At 40.7% G+C, this 21,103-nt stretch overlaps 1 protein-coding gene across 4 annotated transcripts in view; it reads left to right on the forward strand.

The window, feature by feature from the left end:
• Positions 1-8,465, forward strand: part of SLC29A4 (solute carrier family 29 member 4) — a 474,130-nt gene extending 465,665 nt beyond the window's left edge. For all 4 annotated transcript variants that reach the window (XM_075830001.1, XM_075830000.1, XM_075829999.1 and 1 more), the window contains 2 exons: positions 858-1,098; positions 7,225-8,465. In XM_075830001.1, the coding sequence (XP_075686116.1) occupies positions 858-1,098; positions 7,225-7,373 (390 nt within the window). In that variant the 3' untranslated portion in view covers positions 7,374-8,465. The remainder of the gene's footprint in view (positions 1-857; positions 1,099-7,224) is intronic.
• Positions 8,466-21,103: the final 12,638 nt, after the last annotated feature.

Here is a 21,103-nt window from a genome sequence, read left to right on the forward strand (position 1 = left end):
TATTTACATTCAGTTTGACAGCTCTTGCGCGAATCACGCAGTTCGCACGGAAGTGCTTCCGTGTGACCTTCGTGGTTTTCACGCACCCATTGACTTCAATGGGTGCGTGATGCGCAAAAAACGCAGAATTTTAAAACATGTCGTGAGTTTTTTTCAGCGCACTCACGCTGAGCAAAACTGACGGACTGTCTGCATGCCCCCATAGACTTGTATAGGTCCGTGCGACCCACGTGAAAAGCACGCGAGTCGCACGGACGTATATCACATTCGTGTAAATGAGGCCTAAGACACAATACCATCCATGAGTTTAATTGAAAAACTAATAATTAAATGTTTATCACACTTAAATCCAATGTGCATAATAATTTGGAACACAGTGTACATTTAAATTTAGAAAAATGCTAATTTTTCCAAATTCTCTTAATTTTGGTGTTTTCGCAAATAAACACTGAATGTATCAACCAAATTTTACCACTAACATAAAGTATAATGTGAAACGAGAAATCAATCTCAGAATTGCTTGGATAAATAAAAAGCACTCCAAAGTTATTACCACATAAAGTGACACGTCAGATTTCAAAATGGGATCTGAGCCTTAAGGCCCTAACTAGGCTGCATCATTAGCGTCAGTTCACACAGAGTTTTCACGTGCTGGCAATTCATAAATCTGCCTCAAAATTCCTGAAGAAATTTTGAGGCAGATTTTTTACTGCCTACAAAAAACTCAATGGGAACTACACCTTAAGAGGTTAAGCAGATGTTATGGTTCCTTCTTTCCGTTACTGATACTAGAGATTAAGTAATGTTGAAAAATAAGCATATTATAATACAAACTTATTTTTTCATCTTTTTACCAGATACTGGCAGCGGTGCCATACGAATGGCGTGGTATCAACCTGCTCATTTGTTCTAGCATGCGTGTTGTGTTTATTCCACTTTTTATATTGTGTGTGTATCCAAGTGGAAAACCCACATTTAGTCACCCTGCCTGGCCATGCATATTCTCTCTGCTTATGGGCATCACAAATGGATATTTTGGCAGTGTGCCTATGATTCTTGCATCGGGTCTAGTTGTACCAGAGCAACGAGAGCTGACAGGTATGATCTCAAATTGTCATTTAATAGTCATGTAAATAAAAATTGTTATTAATATTATTATATTTTCTTCATTATATGAAAGAATTATTTTACAAGAGGTAATACTGGGTCAACTCAGTGACAGAGCTACCACTATAGCATCCATAGCAACTGGTACAGAGTCTGCAATCTAAGGAGGCTTGGTGGTCCCAGATCTGTTAAGGACCAGCATGTTTATATACTTTAGCTTTTTATTACAGACTTATTTTTAGCTTATTATTTAAATAAAACTTTTCTAATCTTTTTTTGTTTTAGAATTTTCCTGCTCCAAGCAGCTAGCCATGGGCAGCATAGGCAACCCTGGAGGACGGGTTTGTTTTTATAGGGCCCTCTAGCTTGCTAGCTGAGGCAAAAGGAATATTTCTTGACCATCAGCTGGGGAAGCATTTTTTCTATATACTTTTTGCAGCCATATTTCTCAATAAGTTCAAAATCATTATTAACCTGAACCAAATAGCTACCCAGCCGCTGATAAGATTTATAGACAAAACATTTTAAATGTCAGAATTTTCGCTAATTTGCTATTCGCTATTTGACAGCGTCACGTGAACATTCCCCTAAACCTCCAGACAAGAACAAGATAAAGAGGCAGCACTCCAAGTTGAAAATATAAAATACTGTAGATGGATTTATTCTCCCATATGTGCAATGAAGTAGTGCAGCGTTTTAGCGGCTCAATGCAGCCTTTGTCAAGCAGTAAGGGCACGGCCAGACGTGGCGGAGTTTATCCGCTGCAAATGTTGGGGCAATTACGCAACAAATCTGCACCAACATTTGCATATTTGACAGGTAATTCAGACGTTGCAGAATAGTCAGCGGACTTGCCACAGATTTCAGTCTTTGCATTGCGAAGGCTGAAATCCGCAGTGAAATTCCGCTTCTTCTCCGCAACAGTCAGTGCATGCTGCGGAGGGAAAATTCCGCACCACAGCCTATGGTCCGCAGCGTTTTCCTCAACGTCTGAACTAACTTGCCTCAAAATGTATTGAAACAACTGTAAAAAAACGGCAGCAGGAGAATTCCACTGCGGACTGTCCACAGCAATTCCGCCACGTCTGGCCGTACCCTTATGGTATGTTCACACGCAGTGTTTTCAGACGTAATTCGGGCGTTTTACGTCTCTAATTCCACCTGAAAAAACTCCCCTAATACCCCTACAAACATCTGCCCATTGCTTTCAATGGGAATTACGATGTTCTGTTCCAACGAGCCTTTATTTTACGCGTCGCTGTCAAGATACAGCGCGCAAAATGACGGCTCGTCAAATGAAGAGCAGGACACTTCTTGGGACGTTTTTGGAGGCGTTTTTCATTGACTCCATTGAAAAACAGCTCCAAAAACGGCCGTAAAAAAACGCAGCAAAAAACGCGAGTTGTTAAAAAAACGTCTGAAAATCAGGAGCTGTGTTTGCCTGAAAACAGCTCCGTATTTTCAGACGTTTTTGCTCACTACATGTGAACATACCCTAATACAGAGGTGTAACAAGGGTTTTCATACAGCCCACAGTGGGTGGCGTAACAGTGACGAATTTACATATAATAAACGTTAGAACTGCACAATGTAATATATCATGATAGTAACATTAGTGGTACACACATAATGATAATAAACGAACATCTGATCAAAAAATAGAGCATAAATAATGATCCAATATCACTATATATATATATATATATATATATATATATATATATATATATATATACTGTATACTAGTATACAGTATATAGATTCAAATTACAGACATCACCTGAAATCATTAGGGTATGATCACACGGCAGCGTCTGATACGGCTGAAATTACGGAGCTGTTTTCAGGAGAAAACAGCTCAGGAATTTCAGACGTAATGGCATATGCAGGCGTTTTTCGCTGCGTCCATTACGGATGTAATTGGAGCTTTTTTTCTATGGAGTCAATGGAAAACAGCTCCAATTACGTCCCAAGAAGTGACAGGCACTTCTTTGATGCGGGCGTCTTTTTTACGCGCCGCGTTTGACAGCGGCGCGTAAAAAAAATGACCGTCGGCACAGAACATCGTAAAACCCATTCAAATGAATGTTTGCCGACGCTTTGGAGCCGTATTTTCGGACGTAATTCGAGGCTAAAACGCCCGAATTACGTCCGTAAATAGGGTGTGTGAGCCCACCCTTAGTCATTTAAATTTGGTTTAAAGAGAACCTTTCACCTCCCCATACATGTGCAGCTGAGGTCAGCATGTAATAGGGAGGGCTGAACAAACCCTAGGGCACTTTACATTTTTTTCTACCTCCCTCCGTTATTTAGATACCGGTGCCATTATATCTGGCGCCCAATATTTAAATAACCCCCTGAACAGTCAACGGGGCATGTACTGGCAAGGGGGCATGTTTCTATGGCTGTGACACTGTCCAATCAGATATGGACAGTGTTGCAGCAAGAGCGAGGAGAGAGAGAATGTGCACGCACACAAGCGCTCTCACTCTTCAGCTTGCAAGATTACTTTTCTGCCGAACAGGCAAGGGGGCGTGTCACTGCTATGGACAGTGTAAGAGCTCTGGAGAGGAGAGCGCGCTTTCATCTTTTCAGCTCTTGCAAGAGATCAGTCTTGTATTGTCTGCCGAACTGGCAAGGAGGCGTGTCTCTGCTACAAACAGTGGAAGCGCCCCCTTGCCAGTTTGGCAGACAAAGTACAAGACTGATCTCTCACAGGAGCTGAAAAGATGAGAGCTCCTCTCCCCAGCTCTTACACTGTCCATAGCAGTGACATGCCCCCTTGCCATTTTGGGTGAAAAGACTGCAATCGCACACTCTCTCTCCTTGCTCTTGCTGTGGCACTGTCCATATCTGATTGGACAGTGTCACAGTCATAGTAACACGCCCCCTTACCAGTACATGCCCCGTTGACTGTTCAGGGGGTTATTTAAATATCAGGCGCCAAATATAACGGCACCGATATCTAACTAACGGAGGGAGATAGAAAAAAAAGTGTAAAGTGCCCCAGGGTTTGTGCAGCCCTCCCCATTACATGCTGCACTCAGCTGCACATATATGGGGAGCTGAAAGATTCTCTTTAAGTATACAAAACATCTTGGCACTCACCAAGCTGAAGACACATAGGGCTCTATATATATAGAGAGCACTCAAACTGAGCCGGCTCGGGCATCTAAGGTCCTGTTCACACAGAGTTTTCTTAGGGCGCGGTTTTGGATGCGGGAACTGTGTCCCATTTATGGCAATGACATATGACCAGCCACATTTCTCTAGTAGTGGTGATGGTCTATGCCGAGACAATATTGTTCTGTGTCCAATGATGCTGTAGAATTGAGGATGCTAGTAATAGGAGACCACAATGGTCACTATTCTCTTTATTCCCTTCGCCGCTGATATTGAAGCCTGAGTGGCTTGAATGTGTTTCTTGGATGTATGCCGTTGCCATGGTCACCACATTAACTTTTCTCTGATAACGTCAAGTGACTGCGTATAGTCAAATGACCACAGTTGTGACCTGTGCAGTTAATTTTTTCAGTCATTATTGATTAGTCACTAGCACATGGTCATGTGACTATGTTTAATCACATGACTGATCTTCTGACATGCGCAGTAGACACTGTTAACCCCTGTTCACACAGAGTTTTTTGAGGCAGAAGACGGAAACGCCAGAAGAAAGGGCATGACGCTTCTTTTTCCCGTGAACGTTTTTCATTGACTCCATTGAAAAACAGCTCCAAAAACGGCCATAAAAAATGCAGCGAAAATCGCGAGTGGCTTAAAAAAACGTTTGAAAATCAGGAGCTGTTTTCCCTTATGGGAGAATCCATCTATTTGATATTTTCAACTTGAAGTGCTGCCTCTTTCTCTTGCTCTTGTCTGCACACCGTGGGATCTTCAAGTCAGATTCCTGGAAGCTGGCACCCGTTTGCCCTGGAGGCTTTGCTGTTCTCCGGTGCTACCCAGACTTAAACCTTTGCCCCTAAACCTTCAGACATTATGTTCGGTTTGCTCTTTGTTGGTGAAATGTTTAGCATCAATATGCCTAGATCTAAAGAGCTCTTTTAGGCCTTCAGAAAGAAGGTTGTATATGCCTTTGAGTGTCTGCCATTACCATATACAGATTCACTTACTTTTCCCACTTAGGGCGGATTTACACGAACGTGATATACGTCCGTGCAACGCACGTGATTTTCACGCGCCTCGCACAGACCTATATTAGTCTATGGGGCCATGCAGGCAGTCCGTGATTTTTACGCAGCGGGTGTCCGCTGCGTAAAACTCCCGACATGTCCTATGTTTCTGCGTTTTTCGCGCATCACGCACCCATTGAAGTCAATGGGTGCGTGAAAATCACGCGCACCACACGGAAGCACTTCCGTGGGACGCAGGTGCTTCGCGCAACAGCAGTCAAAAGTATGATTGAAAACAGAAAAGCACCACGTGCTTTTCTGTTTACAAACATACAAACAGAGTGTCATAATGATGACAAGAAAAAAGAGGGTAGGATCCAGCGAGGTATAATAATGTGGGGAAACTCGGTTTCCACTTTATTGAATCGTGGACAATAAGAGACGGACACTGGAACGAAATGTAGTCACTAGAACTAGCCATGAATAAGAGCACAGATCGTGCTTGAAACGCGTAGGCTGCTTTACACCTGCCACTTTTAACCACCTTGTTACTATATTTCGTTCCTGTGTCCGTCTCTTATTGTCCACGATTCAATAAAGTGGAATCCGAGTTTCCCCACATTATTATACCTCGCTGGATCCTACCCTCTTTTTTCTTGTGCTTACTGCCGCGGGCCGACGCGGGGATTCGGGCGAGACTCGAAAACACGAACGTGGAGCTGGTGAGCTGGAGTTTTCCTCCTACCCCCTATTTTCCTCTATTAACTTCTGTGTCATAATGATGGCAGCTGCACGAAAATCACGCAGCCGCGCATCACGTGGTGATGACACACGGAGCTGTTAAATGCCTTTTGCACGCGCAAAACGCTGTGTTTTTTGCACGCGCAAAAACGTAGACGCTCTTGTAAATCCGCCCTTATGGAAATGGCACTATATACTCCTGAGCTCAGCATCACTTCCTTTGTCCCATGCTGCCCTGAGATAGGGAGGAATAGGAGATTTGACATCTGCTTTAACTTTTACTTAAAGTGTAGCTAAACGTTTGACAAACTTCTGATATGTCATAGTGACATGTCAGAAGTTTGGATTGGTAGGGGTCCCAGCACTAAGACCCCCACAAATAGCTAGAACGAAGCAGCTGAAGCACTCGTGTGAGCACTCAGTTGCTTCGTGTCTGTTCGGCTTTTTCCGGAAAGCCAATGTTTCGGAGTATGAGTTCATAGACTTTCTATTGAGTCCGTACACCGATACATATATTTCCGGAAAAAGCTGAACAGACACGAAGCGGCTGAGCGCTCACATGAGCCCTTCTGCTGCTTTGTTCTAGCGATTGGTGGGGGTCTCAGTGCTCGGACCCAGACCAATCCAAACTTCTGACATGTCACTATGACATGTCAGAAGATTGTCAAGCGTTTAGGGTATGTACACACGATGAGAGGCTTTTACGTCTGAAAAGACAGACTGTTTTCAGGAGAAAACAGCTGCCTCGTTTCAGACGTAATTGCTCCTCCTCGCATTTTGCGAGGCTTCTCTGACAGCCGTAAATTTTGAGCTGTGCTTCATTGAGTTCAATGAAGAACGGCTCAAATTACGTCTGAAAGAAGTGTCCTGCACTTCTTTTGACGAGGCTGTATTTTTACGCGTTGTCGTTTGACAGCTGTCAAACGACGACGCGTAAATAACAGGTCGTCTGCACAGTACGTCGGCAAACCCATTCAAATGAATGGGCAGATGTTTGCCGACGTATTGTAGCCTTATTTTCAGACGTAAAACGAGGCATAATACGCCTCGTTTACGTCTGAAAATAGGTCGTGTGAACCCAGCCTTAGCTACACTTTAATGTCATATAAGCATATTTTCCATATTAAAACCCTGCTCAGACATCTGTGCTCTTTATTTTATCTCAGTTACATCTTTCTAGTACTAACTTAAGATAATAATATTAATATATTTTTATACCCTCTCTTGTTGTCCACTTGTTCTGCAGGAAACACAATGACTGTATCATACATGACTGGACTTACACTTGGATCAGCTGTTGCTTATTTTGCCTACAGCCTGGCTAGTACAGCTCAAAATGTTTGCTTTCATCCAGAAATATACAACAGTTCCTTGCCACCAGAGATTCAAACATAACTATGAAGTTTATTACTTAATATTTCATATTAATTTCACTTATTATACAGGTTTATTCACAATGTTCTTATTACTGCTATCAGATCCCTGAATAGATCTTTATTGAACCATTAGCTATTTTCTATTGCAAAATCATGATTGCGCAGAGGATGGGTGCAAAATGTGAGAAACCAATCTTTAACATGACAGATGCATTGATATTGGGATTAACTTTTGAAACACCATATCATTAGATGCTATAATTTAAGGGTATGTTTACACTGATTATTTTCAGCTGTTTGTCAAGCCGTAAACGCCCTGAAAATGGCTGAAAATACAGAAGCTATATGCCTCCAAACATCTGCCCATTGATTTCAATGGGAAAAACAGCATTTCGCTCTGACCGGGCGTTTTTTTTTAATGCGGCCATTTGAAAAACGGCGCGTAAAAAAACGCCCCGTAAAAAGAAGTGCATGTCACGTCTTGAGGCGTTTTTCATTGAGTCAATAGAAAAACAGCTCCAAAAACGGCCGTAAAAAATGCATCAGAAAACACTTGATGCTTAAAAAACGGCTGAAAATCAGAGGCTATTTTCACTTGAAAACAGCTCAGTATTTTACAGCTGTTTTTTTTTTAGTGTGTGAACATACCCTAAGGGTTCAAGGTGAGGAGTTGTCTTGATGAGACAGCGAGTACTGAATACTAATCAACACGCCCCTCTTGACTTATAGGAATCCATGACTCCTTTCTTGTAAATATGTCATGGAGCATTCCACATGCATTATGTTTTCTGTTACTTTTACAATATTCTACCACACATATGTTTATTTTTTAATCATGCAGTAAATATAATGTTTACTGTGCCAAATATGCTGGTAAGAATATTAAAGGAATAATAATACGAGATAAGTACTGTATACGTTTTTTGTTTGTCAGATGTGAAAGAGTTTAACAGGAAATCAGAATGAATAGACTGATGTTTACAGATGAAGACGTTAAAAAGTGCCAAACAATGATTGATTTAAATATTATGAGCTTTTATTAGTATTATCTACTTGTGATTGTTAAAAATAAATAAAGTGATTTGGGCATTGTAACACAACTATAAGTTTTTTTGTGATCTTAAATTGTAAATGAAATTAAGCAAATTAAAACATTTTTGACAAATTATGTTGCATTACACTAGCTCTTTCCAGGTTCATTAGTTTACAGTCTACTGTAAACTAATATTTCTATCTTTACATGACATCCCTCCATATTATAAAGTTTAATTGTTTTAGCCACACCTATTGAAAACAGGTGCATTAAATGAATCACTGCAATCTCCATGATTCATACTTAAAGAGGCTCTGTCACCACATTATAAGTGGCCTATCTCCTACATAAGGAGATGGGCGCTGTAATGTAGGTGACAGCAGTGCTTTTTATTTAAAAAAAACGATCTGTTTTCACCACTTTATTAGCGATTTTAGATTTATGCTAATGAGTTGCTTAATGCCCAAGTGGGCGTTGTACAGAGGAGTGTATGACGCTGACCAATCAGCATCATGCACTCCTCTCCATTCATTTAGTCAGCGCATAGGGATCCTTTTAGATCGCTATGTGCTGTCTTATACTAACACATTAACAATACTGAAGTGTTTAGACAGTGAATAGACATTCCACGGGATGTCTATTCACAATCTCTGCACTTCGTTACTGTTTCTGTGGTATTTACAACAGAGCAAGCGTAATCTTGCGAGATTACGCTGTAGATGACAGGTTACAATGAGATTACGCTTCCTCTGCTGTAACTACCATAGAAACAGTAACGAAGTGCAGAGATTGTGAATAGACATCCCGTGGAATGTCTATTCACTGTCTAAACACTTCAGTATCGTTAATGTGTTAGTATAAGACAGCACATAGCGATCTAAAAGGATCCCTATGCGCTGACTAAATGAATGGAGAGGAGTGCATGACGCTGATTGGTCAGCGTCATACACTCCCCTGTATAACGCCCACTTGGTCTAAAGTAAAAACACGCCCACTTTGGCATTAAGCAACTCATTAGCATAAATCTAAAATCGCTAATAAAGTGGTGAAAACAGATCGGTTTTTTTAACCCCTTAATGACCAGCCTATTTTAAACGTTAATGACCAAGCCTTTTTTACGTTTTTCCATCGTCTCATTCAAAGAGCTATACACTTTTTATTTTGCGTCTACATAGCTGTATAAGGTCTTGTTTTTTGCGGGACAAGTTGTAATTTTTAATAGCACCATTTCGGGGTACATAGAATTTATTGATTAACTTTTATTAACTTTTTTTGGGGGGGGAATAGAAAAAAAACCAGCAAATTCGCCACACTTTTTTGCGTCCTAAATTTACGCCGTTTACCGTGTGGTATAAATAACACAATAACTTTATTCAGCGGGTTGCTGCGATTGCAACGATACCAAATTTGTATCGTTTTTGTATGTTTTACTACTTTTACACAGTGAAAACACTTTTTTTTCAAAATTATTTGTTTTTGTGTCTCCTCCATATTTGAAGAGCCGTAACGTTTTTATTTTTTCACCGATGCAATTGTAGGAGGGCTTTTGTTTTGCGGGACGACTTGTAGTTTTTATCGGTACCATTTTGGAGTAGATGTGACTTTTTGATCACTTTTTATCACATTTTTTTTAAGGCTGGATTCAAAGAAAACAGCAATTTTTGCATGTTTTTTTATTTTATTTTTTACGACGTTCACCGTGCGGGTTAAATGATGTAATAAGTTTATAGTTGGGGTTGTTACGGACGCGGCGATACCAATATGTGTAACTTTTTTACTTTATTTTGTTTGTTAATTATAAAGCAGTTTGTAAGGGGGAAAAAGTGGGTTTTTCATTTTTTTTTTCACTTTTTATTAAACTTTTTATTTTACTTTTTTACTAGTCCCACTAGGGGACTTCACTATGCGATAATCCGGTCGCATTTATAATACACTGCAATACTTCTGTATTGCAGTGTATTATGCCTGTCCGTGTAAAACAGACAGGCATCTGCTAGGTCATGCCTCCGGCATGACCTAGCAGGCATTCACCACAACCTTTATTAGGCCCCCAGCTGCCATCGGAGACACAGATACTCGGCGATCTTATCGCTGGGTGTCAGTTGGATGAGAGGGAGCTCCCTCCCTCTCTCCAAAACCACTCAGATGCGGTGCACGCTATTCAGCACCGCACCTGAGTGGTTAAACGGGTGAGATCAATACTAATATAGATCTCACCTGGCAGAGCAGGGACGCCCCAAGCCCTCAACTACCTCTGACAGCTCCCTGCTCTGTTTACTTATTTCGATGCCACGACGTAAAAAGTCAATGGCATCGGAATAAGGCCCGTTAGTGAACGACGTAGAAACACTATGGGCCGGTCACTAACGGGTTAAATAAAAAGCACTTCTGTCACCTACATTACAGCGCCCATCTCCTTATGTAGGAGGCACTTATAATGTGGTGACAGAGCCTCTTTAAGAGCTTACTGTCATAGGATGCCACCTTTGCCACATGTAAGTTAGTAAAAATTCTAATCTGTTAAATCTCCCTCAGTCTATTGTAAGTGCTATTATTGTGCAGTGGATACATCTAGAAGTAACAACAGCTCAGCCATCAAGCAGAAGATAATGCCAACTCACAGGGCGGGGCCACCGAGTGAAGCACATGGCACATAAAAATGGCCTATCCTCTGTTTCATTAGTCACCACAGAGTTCCAAACTTCCTCTAGAATTTCGATCAGTACAAGGACTGTGCATTGGGAGTTTCATGTAAGGGCTAATTCACACGAGCATGTTTGGTCTGTGACATACAGACCATATTCCGACAGTATTTCCCAGACCGAACACACTGCAGGGAGCCGGGTTCCTAGCGTCATAGTTATCTATGACGCTAGGAGTCCCCACCTCGCTTTGGGACAACTGTCCTGTACTGTAATCATGTTTTCAGTACGGCTCTTCCCGATACCCATGGTGGCGGTGGGTACTGGGTAATACTGGAGGTTAGTGTTAGCCTCTGCACCTGCTAACACTAAGCCCAGCCTTAGTAATGGACGCTGCACATCAGCCAGCAGCTATTAATTAGGGTATGTTCACACGCACTGTTTTCAGACATAATTCGGGTATTTTACGCCTCGAATTACACCTGAAAAAACGGCTCCATTACGCCTACAAACATCTGCCCATTGCTTTCAATGGGTTTTAAGATGTTCTGTTCCCACGAGGTGTAATTTTATGCGTAGCTGTCAAAAGACGGCACGTAAAAAGATGCCAGCGTCAAAGAAGTGCATGTCACTTCTTGGGACTTTTTGGACCCGTTTTTCATTGACTCCATTAAAAACAGCTCCAATAACGTCTGTAAAATACGCCGCGAAAAACGCGAGTTGTTAAAAAACGTCTAAAAATCAGGAGCTGTTTCCGTAATTTCAGACCTATTTTGCTACTGCGTGTGAACATACCCTAAAGTAATAAAGTTTAAAAAAAATACAAAGACATAGAAAAAACAGGTTTATTGAATTAAAAAACCTCCACACAACCATCATTAACCATTTTATGGATAATAAAAAACGCGTCATTGAAGTAGTCCAACGACCGAACCTTTAAAAAAACACAAACACAAAAAAAGAACATTAGTAAGGGCCTGTTCACATCACCGCTGCCCTTCTGTCTGAGGTTTCTGTCGGGTAACCTTAGATACAGGGTAGGCTTAGATACAGGGTCCAACAGACAGTAATCTTATACAGTATAAGATTACTGTCTGCAGGGGCCTTTTATCTAAGCCTACCACACGGTAGGCTTAAAAGGGGATGTCCAGTCCATAAACATTGAGGGCCTATTCTTAGGCTAATAATAGCTGATTGGTCAGGGTCTGACTCCCGGGACTCCCGACAATCAGCTGTTTTGAAGGGGGTGCAGCGCTTGTACAAGCGCTGCTTCCTATTCATTATCCCTACTTGCTCACACTGTGAATCGCTGACACGTCCATGTCGGTGATTCACAGTGTGAGAAAGTGACCAGAATGAAGGGGAAGGAGCACTCGTACAAGCGCTGCACCCCCTTCAAAACAGCTGATTGGCAGGGGTCCCAGGAGTCGTACCCCGACCTATCATCTCCAGTAGACAGGGGTATTAAACTTACCCTCCTCTTTGGCCGCAACTGTGGTCCTGACTCCATCTAGGGTTGGGATGTTGTGCGCTGTGCATAGCGTTGTGACGTCATGCGCTGTGCACAGCTCTGTGACCTCAGGACCGCCTCTGCGCTTCGGCAGGAGGAATGTAAGTGCTGTCAGTTACTATAGTAACGGGGCCCGTGTAGTTTATTACATAGGCCCCAGTTACTTTACTAACTTTTCATTGATGTTGGGCGGGGGGCCACAAGCCCCCCTGGCTTCGGGGTCTGGTCGCAATTGCGACCGCTGCAACCCCTATAGTTACACTACTGCATATGGGGTATTGCTGTACTCAGGAGAAATTCCTTTACGAAGGTTATGGTGCTTTTTCTCCTTTATCTTTGTGAAAATTAAAAATTCAACATTTTAGTGGAAAAATGTTGATTTGCATTTTTACAGCCTAATTCCAATAAATTCTGCAAAAGACCTGTGGGGTCTAAATGCTCACTATAACCCTAGATAGATTCCTTAAAGAGTGCAGGTTTTTTTTTTGCAGCATAATTTGAACTCCAAAAGCCAAAAGTTCCTTCCCTTCTGAGCCCTGCTGTGTGTCCAAACAACAGCAGTTTATGACCCCATATGGGGTATTGCTGTACTCAGGAGAAATTATTTTACAAATGTTGGGGTGCTTTTTCTCCTTAAATCCATTGTGAAAATATAAAAAAGTCTAAGTTTTATTGAAAAAAAGGTTTATTTTATTTTCAGGGCCCAATTCAAATGAATTCAGCAAAACCCCTGTGCGGTCAAAATGTTCGCTATGCATTTGATGAATTCCTTGAGTGGTTTAATTTCCTAAATTGAGTCACTTTTGCAGTACTTTTTCTCCTTTATTCCTTATGAAAATGAAAAACTTGGAGCTAAAATTTAATTTAGATTTTCATTTTCAAGGCCAATGATTCTAATGATTTCACCAAAAAACCTGTAAAGTCAATTTGCTTACAATAACCCTAGATAAATTCCTCTAGGGTGTATTTTTCTATATGGGGTCACTGGGGTATTGCTGTAATCAGGACAAATTGCTTTACAAATGTTGGGGTGCTTTTTCTCCTTTATTCCTTGTAAAAATTAAACATTTCTATGTTTTTTTCAGAAAAACTGTAGATTCTAATTTTCCTGGCCTAATTTCAATAGATTCAGCAAAACTACTGTGGGGTCAAAATTCTCACTTTTTTCTGAGGGAAAAGTTTGGGCCAGGCCCACTAATTTCTCGTACAATAAGCAGTGCCACCGGAGGGTTTATTTTCACAGTTCTAAATGACACTTTTCCCATCTGGCCTGCACATCAGAATAGCACTTAAAGAGGCTCTGTCACCAGATTTTGCAACCCCTATATCCTATTGCAGCAGATCGGCGCTGCAATGTAGATAAGAGTAACGTTTTTTTTTTTTAAAAACGAGCATTTTTGCCCAAGTTATGACCATTTTTATATTTATGTAAATGAGGCTTTCTAAAGTACAACTGGGCGTGTTTAAAATACAACTGGGCGTGTATTGTGTATGTACATCTGGGCGTTTTTACTTCTTTTACTAGCTGGGCGTTGTGAATAGAAGTATCATCCACTTCTCTTCACAACGCCCAGCTTCTGGCAGTGCACAGACACAGCGTGTTCTCGAGAGATCACGCTGTGACGTCACTCACTTCCTGCCCCAGGTCCTGCATCGTGTCGGACGAGCGAGGACACATCGGCACCAGATGCTACAGTTGATTCTGCAGCAGCATCAGCGTTTGCAGGTAAGTATCTACATCGACTTACCTGCAAACGCCGATGCTTTTTTAAATTTAAATGTATCTGCTTGTAAAACAGATAGTATTACCACACAAAATAGTTACTAGTTTACATTTCCTGTATGTCTACTTTATGTTTGCATCATTTTTTGAACATTCTTTTATTTTTCTAGGACGTTACAAGACTTAGAACTTTAGCAGCGATTTCTCATATTTTCAAGAAAATTTCAAAAGGCTATTTTTACAAGGACCAGTTCAGTTCTGAAGTGGCTTTGAGGGCCTTATATATTAGAAAGTACCCATAAATCACCCCATTTTGAAAACTGCACCTCTCAAAGTATTCAAAACAGCATTCAGAAAGTGTTTTAACCCTTCAGGCATATCACAGGAATTAAAGGAATGTAGAGGTGAAATTTACAAATTTCATTTTTGACGATTTCAGTGGAGACGGGCCGCTAATCGGCAACGGGGAGAGCAGGGCAGACACCCTGCACAGTTAACCGCGGCGGCGGTTAACTTTATAATATTTCCTGACTTGTGAAAAAATTAAAAAATTAGAACAATGTGTAATCATTTATATACTAACAGTTTAACTTAAAAAAATATATTTTTTTTTCTAGCGACACATTCCCTTTAATAAGAAAAATGGGGGAAAAAAATTATGAAAAACCCACTTTTTCCCCTTACAAAAAGCTTTACTATTAAAAAAAACAACAAAATAAAGCAAAAAAGTTACACATAGTTGGTATTGCTGCGTCCGTAACGACCCTGACTATAAAGCTATTACATTATTTGACCCGCATGGTGAACGCCGTAAAAAATGTAATAAAAAACAATGGAAAAATTGCTGTTTTCTGTGAATCCTGACTTAAACAAAATGTGATAAATAGTGATAAAAAAGTCGCATCTACTCCAAAATGGTACCAATAAAAACTACAAGTCGTCCCGCAAAAAAAATCCCTCATACAACTGCATCAGCGTAGCAATAAAAAAGTTATGGCTCTTCAAATATGGAGGCACAAAAACAAATAATTTTGAAAAAAAAGTGTTTTTGCTGTGTAAAAGTAGTAAAACATACAAAATCTATACAATTTTGGTATCGTTGCATTCGTAACAGCCCGCTGAATAAAGTAGTTGTGTTCTTTATACCACACGGTAAACGGTGTAGATTTAGGATGCAAAAAAGTGTGGAGAAATTTCAGGTTTTTTTTCTATTCCCCCCCAAAAAAATGGTTAATAAAAGTTAATCAATAAATAATATGTACCCCAAAATGGTTTAAAAAATACAAATTGTCCCGCAAAAAACAAGACCTTATACAGCTTTGTCGACGCAAAAATAAAAAAGTTATAGCTCGAATGTGACGATGGAAAAACTATAAAAATTGCTTGGTCATTAGGGCCCAGAATGCAAGCAGCGGGAAGGGGTTGAACACCATCTTACAAGAGATGCAGTCCAATGATTACATTAATTAAGTACAAAAATAATGATAAATATACATTTGTTTTAAGTATCTCATATTACACATTCATCCCCTATTAGATTTTAAAGTGACAATTGCAAAATAATAAACATACTTTAAAAAATGTAGACTATATTTAATGTACTTAATTTTTATACACTTTTTTCTGGCAACTATCAGGCTAGCGTTAAAGAAAAGCTTTCTCAATTATATTTTCATCTGGTCTGACATTTGGACCCCATCCACATTACCCAACAACCATGTTGCACTCTTTAGATATATATTTCAATTTTCAACCTATCTTTAATTAATTCTAATATTTCTTGCCTAAACGTATCTGCTCCCTTACAAATTTAATACAAGTGTATAAATCCTGTTCGTGGCCAGTAACATTTAGGACATTGAGTCTCTCCATTTATCCTTTGTTGACTAAGTCAAGCCTTGCCCTCTATGTTGAGTCAATAAACTATACATTTTTTAAATTGCTTTCTTCCTATTTTTTTCTTAGATACACAAGTTTATCAGCACCTTATTTTGGGTACTGTTCACTGCATAAAATAATTGATTGTATCTAAAAAGTGCAGTATGTGGTATCCCATTCTTCTACTTCAACTCAAATTTCCTCAATTTACTGATTGACAGCGTCCATTGCTAAGGCAGGGCTTAGTGTTAGCCGGTGCAGAGGCTAACACTAACCTTTATTACCCCGGTACCCATCGCCACCAGGGGTGCTGGGAAGAGCCTGGTACCATCCAGTACTTGACCATCTGTAGTGATGGTCGGGCAATGGGTTGGCCGCATGCTGGTATTATCAGGCTGGGAAAGGCCAGAAACAGTGGCCCTTCCCATCCTGGTAATGCTGCCTGCTGCTGCTTTATTGTATCTGGCTGGTTATGAAAAATGGGGGGGACCCCAGGTCATTTAATAAAAATAAAATAAAAAATAATTGGAAAGAACGATGTGGGGTCCCCCCCAATTTTCATAACCAGCCAGATACAACACAGTGCCCCGGTGCCTGACCGTCACTACAGATGGTCGGGTACTGATTCGTACCCGGCTCTTCCCAGTACTCCTGGTGGCGGTGGGTACCAGGGTAATAGTGGGGGTTAGTGTTGGCCTCGGCACCTGCTAACATTAAGCCCCACCTTAGTAATGGAGGTTGTCAATCAGCCAGCGGCCATTACTAAGGCGGTAATAATAAAGTTTAAAAAAAATACAAGCACATAGAAAAAATATTTTATTGAAATAAAAAAACACAACCCCATTAACCATTTTATTGAGAATAAAAAAAAACGCTGTCATTGAAGTAGTCCTCGAATCCGACGTAGTCCAACAACCGAACTTGTAAAAAAACACAAACACACAAAAATAATTAGTAACACAGAAAGAAGCAAAACAATTATTATTCTTACCTTTCCAGGGTCCAACGCTGGGGCCGCAATGTCAGTGAGCTGAGTCCTATATCTAATCCTATCATCTCTAATACTGTCTGTTGAGCCACTGTATCTAATCCAATCATGTGTGATACTCTGCTGCTTAGCCACTGTTTCTAATCCTATAATGTGTGATACTGTCTGCTGAGCTACTGTATCTGATCCCATCATGTGTGATACTGTCTGCGGAGCTGTGTATCTAATCCTATCATGTGTGATACTGTCTGCTGAGCCACCTTATCTAATCCCATCATGTGTGATACTGTCTGCTGGGCCTTATATCTAATTCTATCATGTGTGATACTGTCTGCTGAGCGGTGTATCTAATCCCATCATGTGTGATACTGTCTGCTGGGCCCTATCTTTAATCCCATCATGTGTGATACTGTCTGCGGAGCTGTGTATCTAATCCTATCATGTGTGATACTGTCTGCTGAGCCACCTTATCTAATCCCATCATGTGTGATACTGTCTGCTGGGCCTTATATCTAATTCTATCATGTGTGATACTGTCTGCTGAGCGGTGTATCTAATCCCATCATGTGTGATACTGTCTGCTGGGCCCTATCTCTAATCCTATCATGTGTAATACTGACTGCTGAGCCACTGTATCTAATCCTATAATGTGTGACACTGTCTGCTGGGCCTTATATCTAATCCTATCATGTGTGATACTGTCTGCTGAGCCACTGTACCTAATCCTATCATGTGTGATACTGTCTGCTGGGCCACAGTATCTAATCCTATCATGTGTGATACTGTCTGCTGAGCCAATGTATCTAATCCTATCCATAGTTTATAGGGTCATAGTGCTATAGATATGCTATGCTGACTCCTATACACACACACACACACACACACACACACACACATTTTTTTGGGGCGGACACATATGTATTGGGGCTATTTCTCCTGACATTTTAAGTCCTTAGTTACGCCCCCGGCTGCTAGTGCTGCATTGTTGGGTCACTTAGGAGACCCAGTGATGCACCTGAAAGATGCGGACCGTCGGCCATGAGAAGTTTGCGGGGGGGGGGCCCACTAAGAACTTTTGCATCAGGGCCCATGAGCCCTTAGCTATGCCCCTACATATACAAATACATAAAAGGCTCATATATACAAGCACAAAGACACATTCACATACAGACCATCTATACCTACACAGTCACATATATACATAGTAAAGATAATGTAGTAGATGTTACTTGCAGTCCTATGTAACACCACAGATAACACACAGTTCTAACTATACCTACACAGGCACATACACACACACACAGACACTATATATATATATATATATATATATATATATATATATATATATATATATATATACAGGGATGGATCCAATACTAAAGATAACCGGAGACGCAAGAAATCGGTGGTATCCAACAGAGTTGTGGCAGGAGATTCCTTTCCTTTTTTGGGAGAGACCCCGGACACTTCTACACCAGCAGGAAGCGTACCAGGAGAGGGGGTAGAAGGCACCGCTGGCGGATCAACCTACAGGGGCAACAGATCCAGACAACAGACGAGGAGGGGACTAATGGAGCTGAGGAAACGATAGTGATCAACATCTCCTCTAAGGTATTGACTGAGGCACAAACGCTACTTCTGAACAAACGTCTTTCATTCTGTCCAGCAGCTTGTACTGACTGGTTCAGGATTGAAACAGATCTGTTTCGTTTTTTTAGGTCTATCAAGCTTAAATGGTGGTTTTCTGAGAAACTAAGTGATATACCTGTCAGGAGCTCAGAGCTGAGTCTCAAACAAGTTGGTCTCTCTAAGGGTAGTAAATTTACACCCTCTTCCAACATGCCTGCTATTGAGGACTTCATTACCGCAGTTAAGAAAGATATTGAAGCTATCAAAACCTTTCCTGATTTTTGCAATAAATATGCACATCCCAACTTAACTACTAAAGAATTTGAGGCCCTTAATGAGCTAGTGAAAGATTCCAGTATCACAATCAAACCGGCCGATAAAGGTGGTGCAGTGGTGGTTATGGACACCTTTCTATAGCTGAATGAGATACGGAGACAACTGAATAATCCCGTGGTTTATAAACGTATCCCACAGGATCCTAGATTTGACATCAGCAGAGAGATCAAGGTGATTCTAGATAAGGCTAAATGTGGTGGCATTATTGATGATAGTGTGGCAGATTATCTCACTATTGAGCAACCTAGGACTCCGGTCCTGTATACACTCCCCAAAATTCATAAAACATTGACAAACCCCCCAGGTCGTCCTATTGTGTCTGGCACAGAATCCATCTTCTGCCACATAGCTATTAGCATGTGGCTATTTTGGACAGAATTCTTAGACCATATGCCGTGGAGGCTATCTCATATATCAGGGATACTTCTGATTTTTTGAATATACTTGAGGGAGTTACTGTACTTTACTTGTATCCTTTGATGTCACTAGCCTGTATACTGTTATAGATCACACTAGGGGGCTAAAAGCTGTATAAAATGTTCTGAATTTGTCCAGTTTTTCATCTGATTGTCGCATATTTCTTTTACAGCTACTGAACATCATACTGAGACGTAATTAGTTTTTATTTGAGGATGATTTCTTTTTGCAATTACAGGGCACTGCAATGGGTCAAACATTGCCCCAACATATGCTAACATATTCATGCTTACCTTGGAAGAAACATATGTCTATACATCCCACCATTTTGAACATGTAGTCAAATGGTGGCGATATATTGATGACATCTTTCTGATATGGACCGGAGACCTTGAAATGTTGAAGGAGTTTCACACTTTTCTGAACTCGATGGATGATGGGGTTAAATTCACACTGGTTTACTCAGACACAGAAATACAGTTTCTTGATGTTTTAGTCAGGATCAAGGATGGCATTTTCACCACTGAGCTTTTTGTTAAACCCATTGACTGTAACAACCTGCTCTTGTTCTCTAGCAGTCACCCACGTAAGATGGTAGAGAGTTTACCTACCAGTCAGTTCATGCGGGTCAAAAGAGTAGTCAGTGATGTGGTCACCACTGAGAAAACACTTGACATGATGATTAGAGACATGGCTATCCGACGAGATTATTAAATAAACACAGACTAAGGGTGGGTGACCTAGATAGGAATACACTCCTTGAATCTAGAGGCCCACGCTCTGGAATGGACCATATTCCTTTTGTTTCAATTTATACCGAACGGAGTAATGACATAGCTAATGTCATTAGACGTCACTGGCCTATGTTGGGTATTTGTCTCCCTCAGGTCACTGAATTCATTAATCAACCACTTTTTTCATATCGTAGACCCCCTAGTCTTAAGGACAAACTAGTCAGAGCTGACACCGGTCCGATAAAGATAAAGAAGCAAATGTATCTGACTAAACCCAAAGTTGGCTTCCATGTTTTCCGTGTTTAAGTTGTGTTAATTGCAACTTGATGCATAAGGGATCCACCTTGGAGCACCCTACTACAGGAAGATTGTTCCAGATTAGACACTACCTTACATGCAATAGTGACTTTGTGATCTATGTTCTCCAATGCCCCTGCAAACTCCTTTATGTAGGCGAAACCATTTTGGATCTTAAAACTAGACTCAATCAGCATAGGTACACTATTAGGAAGAAAAAACTGGATCTTCCTGTATCTAAACATTTTTCTGACTCTGATACACTGAACAATAACTGAGATTATGGATTCTAGATCATATCTCTCCACTCAGAAGGGGTGGTGACAGGACTAAGCTCCTGAAATTAAGGGAGCTACAATGGATAGGGAGGCTCGACACACTTAAACCTAAAGACTTGAATGTGGATTTTGCATTGGGTGGATTAGTGTAGATCCCCTAGGCACTAATCCTCATCAGTGGTACGATTTGACATCATTTTCCGTATATTTGACATGATAACTGAACTTCACTTATTTGATACTAATCATTCTTTTTTTTATTATAGATGAGGTTACATCTA

This window comes from Rhinoderma darwinii, chromosome 6 (genome assembly GCF_050947455.1).
Source record: "Rhinoderma darwinii isolate aRhiDar2 chromosome 6, aRhiDar2.hap1, whole genome shotgun sequence".
NCBI lineage: Eukaryota > Metazoa > Chordata > Amphibia > Anura > Rhinodermatidae > Rhinoderma > Rhinoderma darwinii.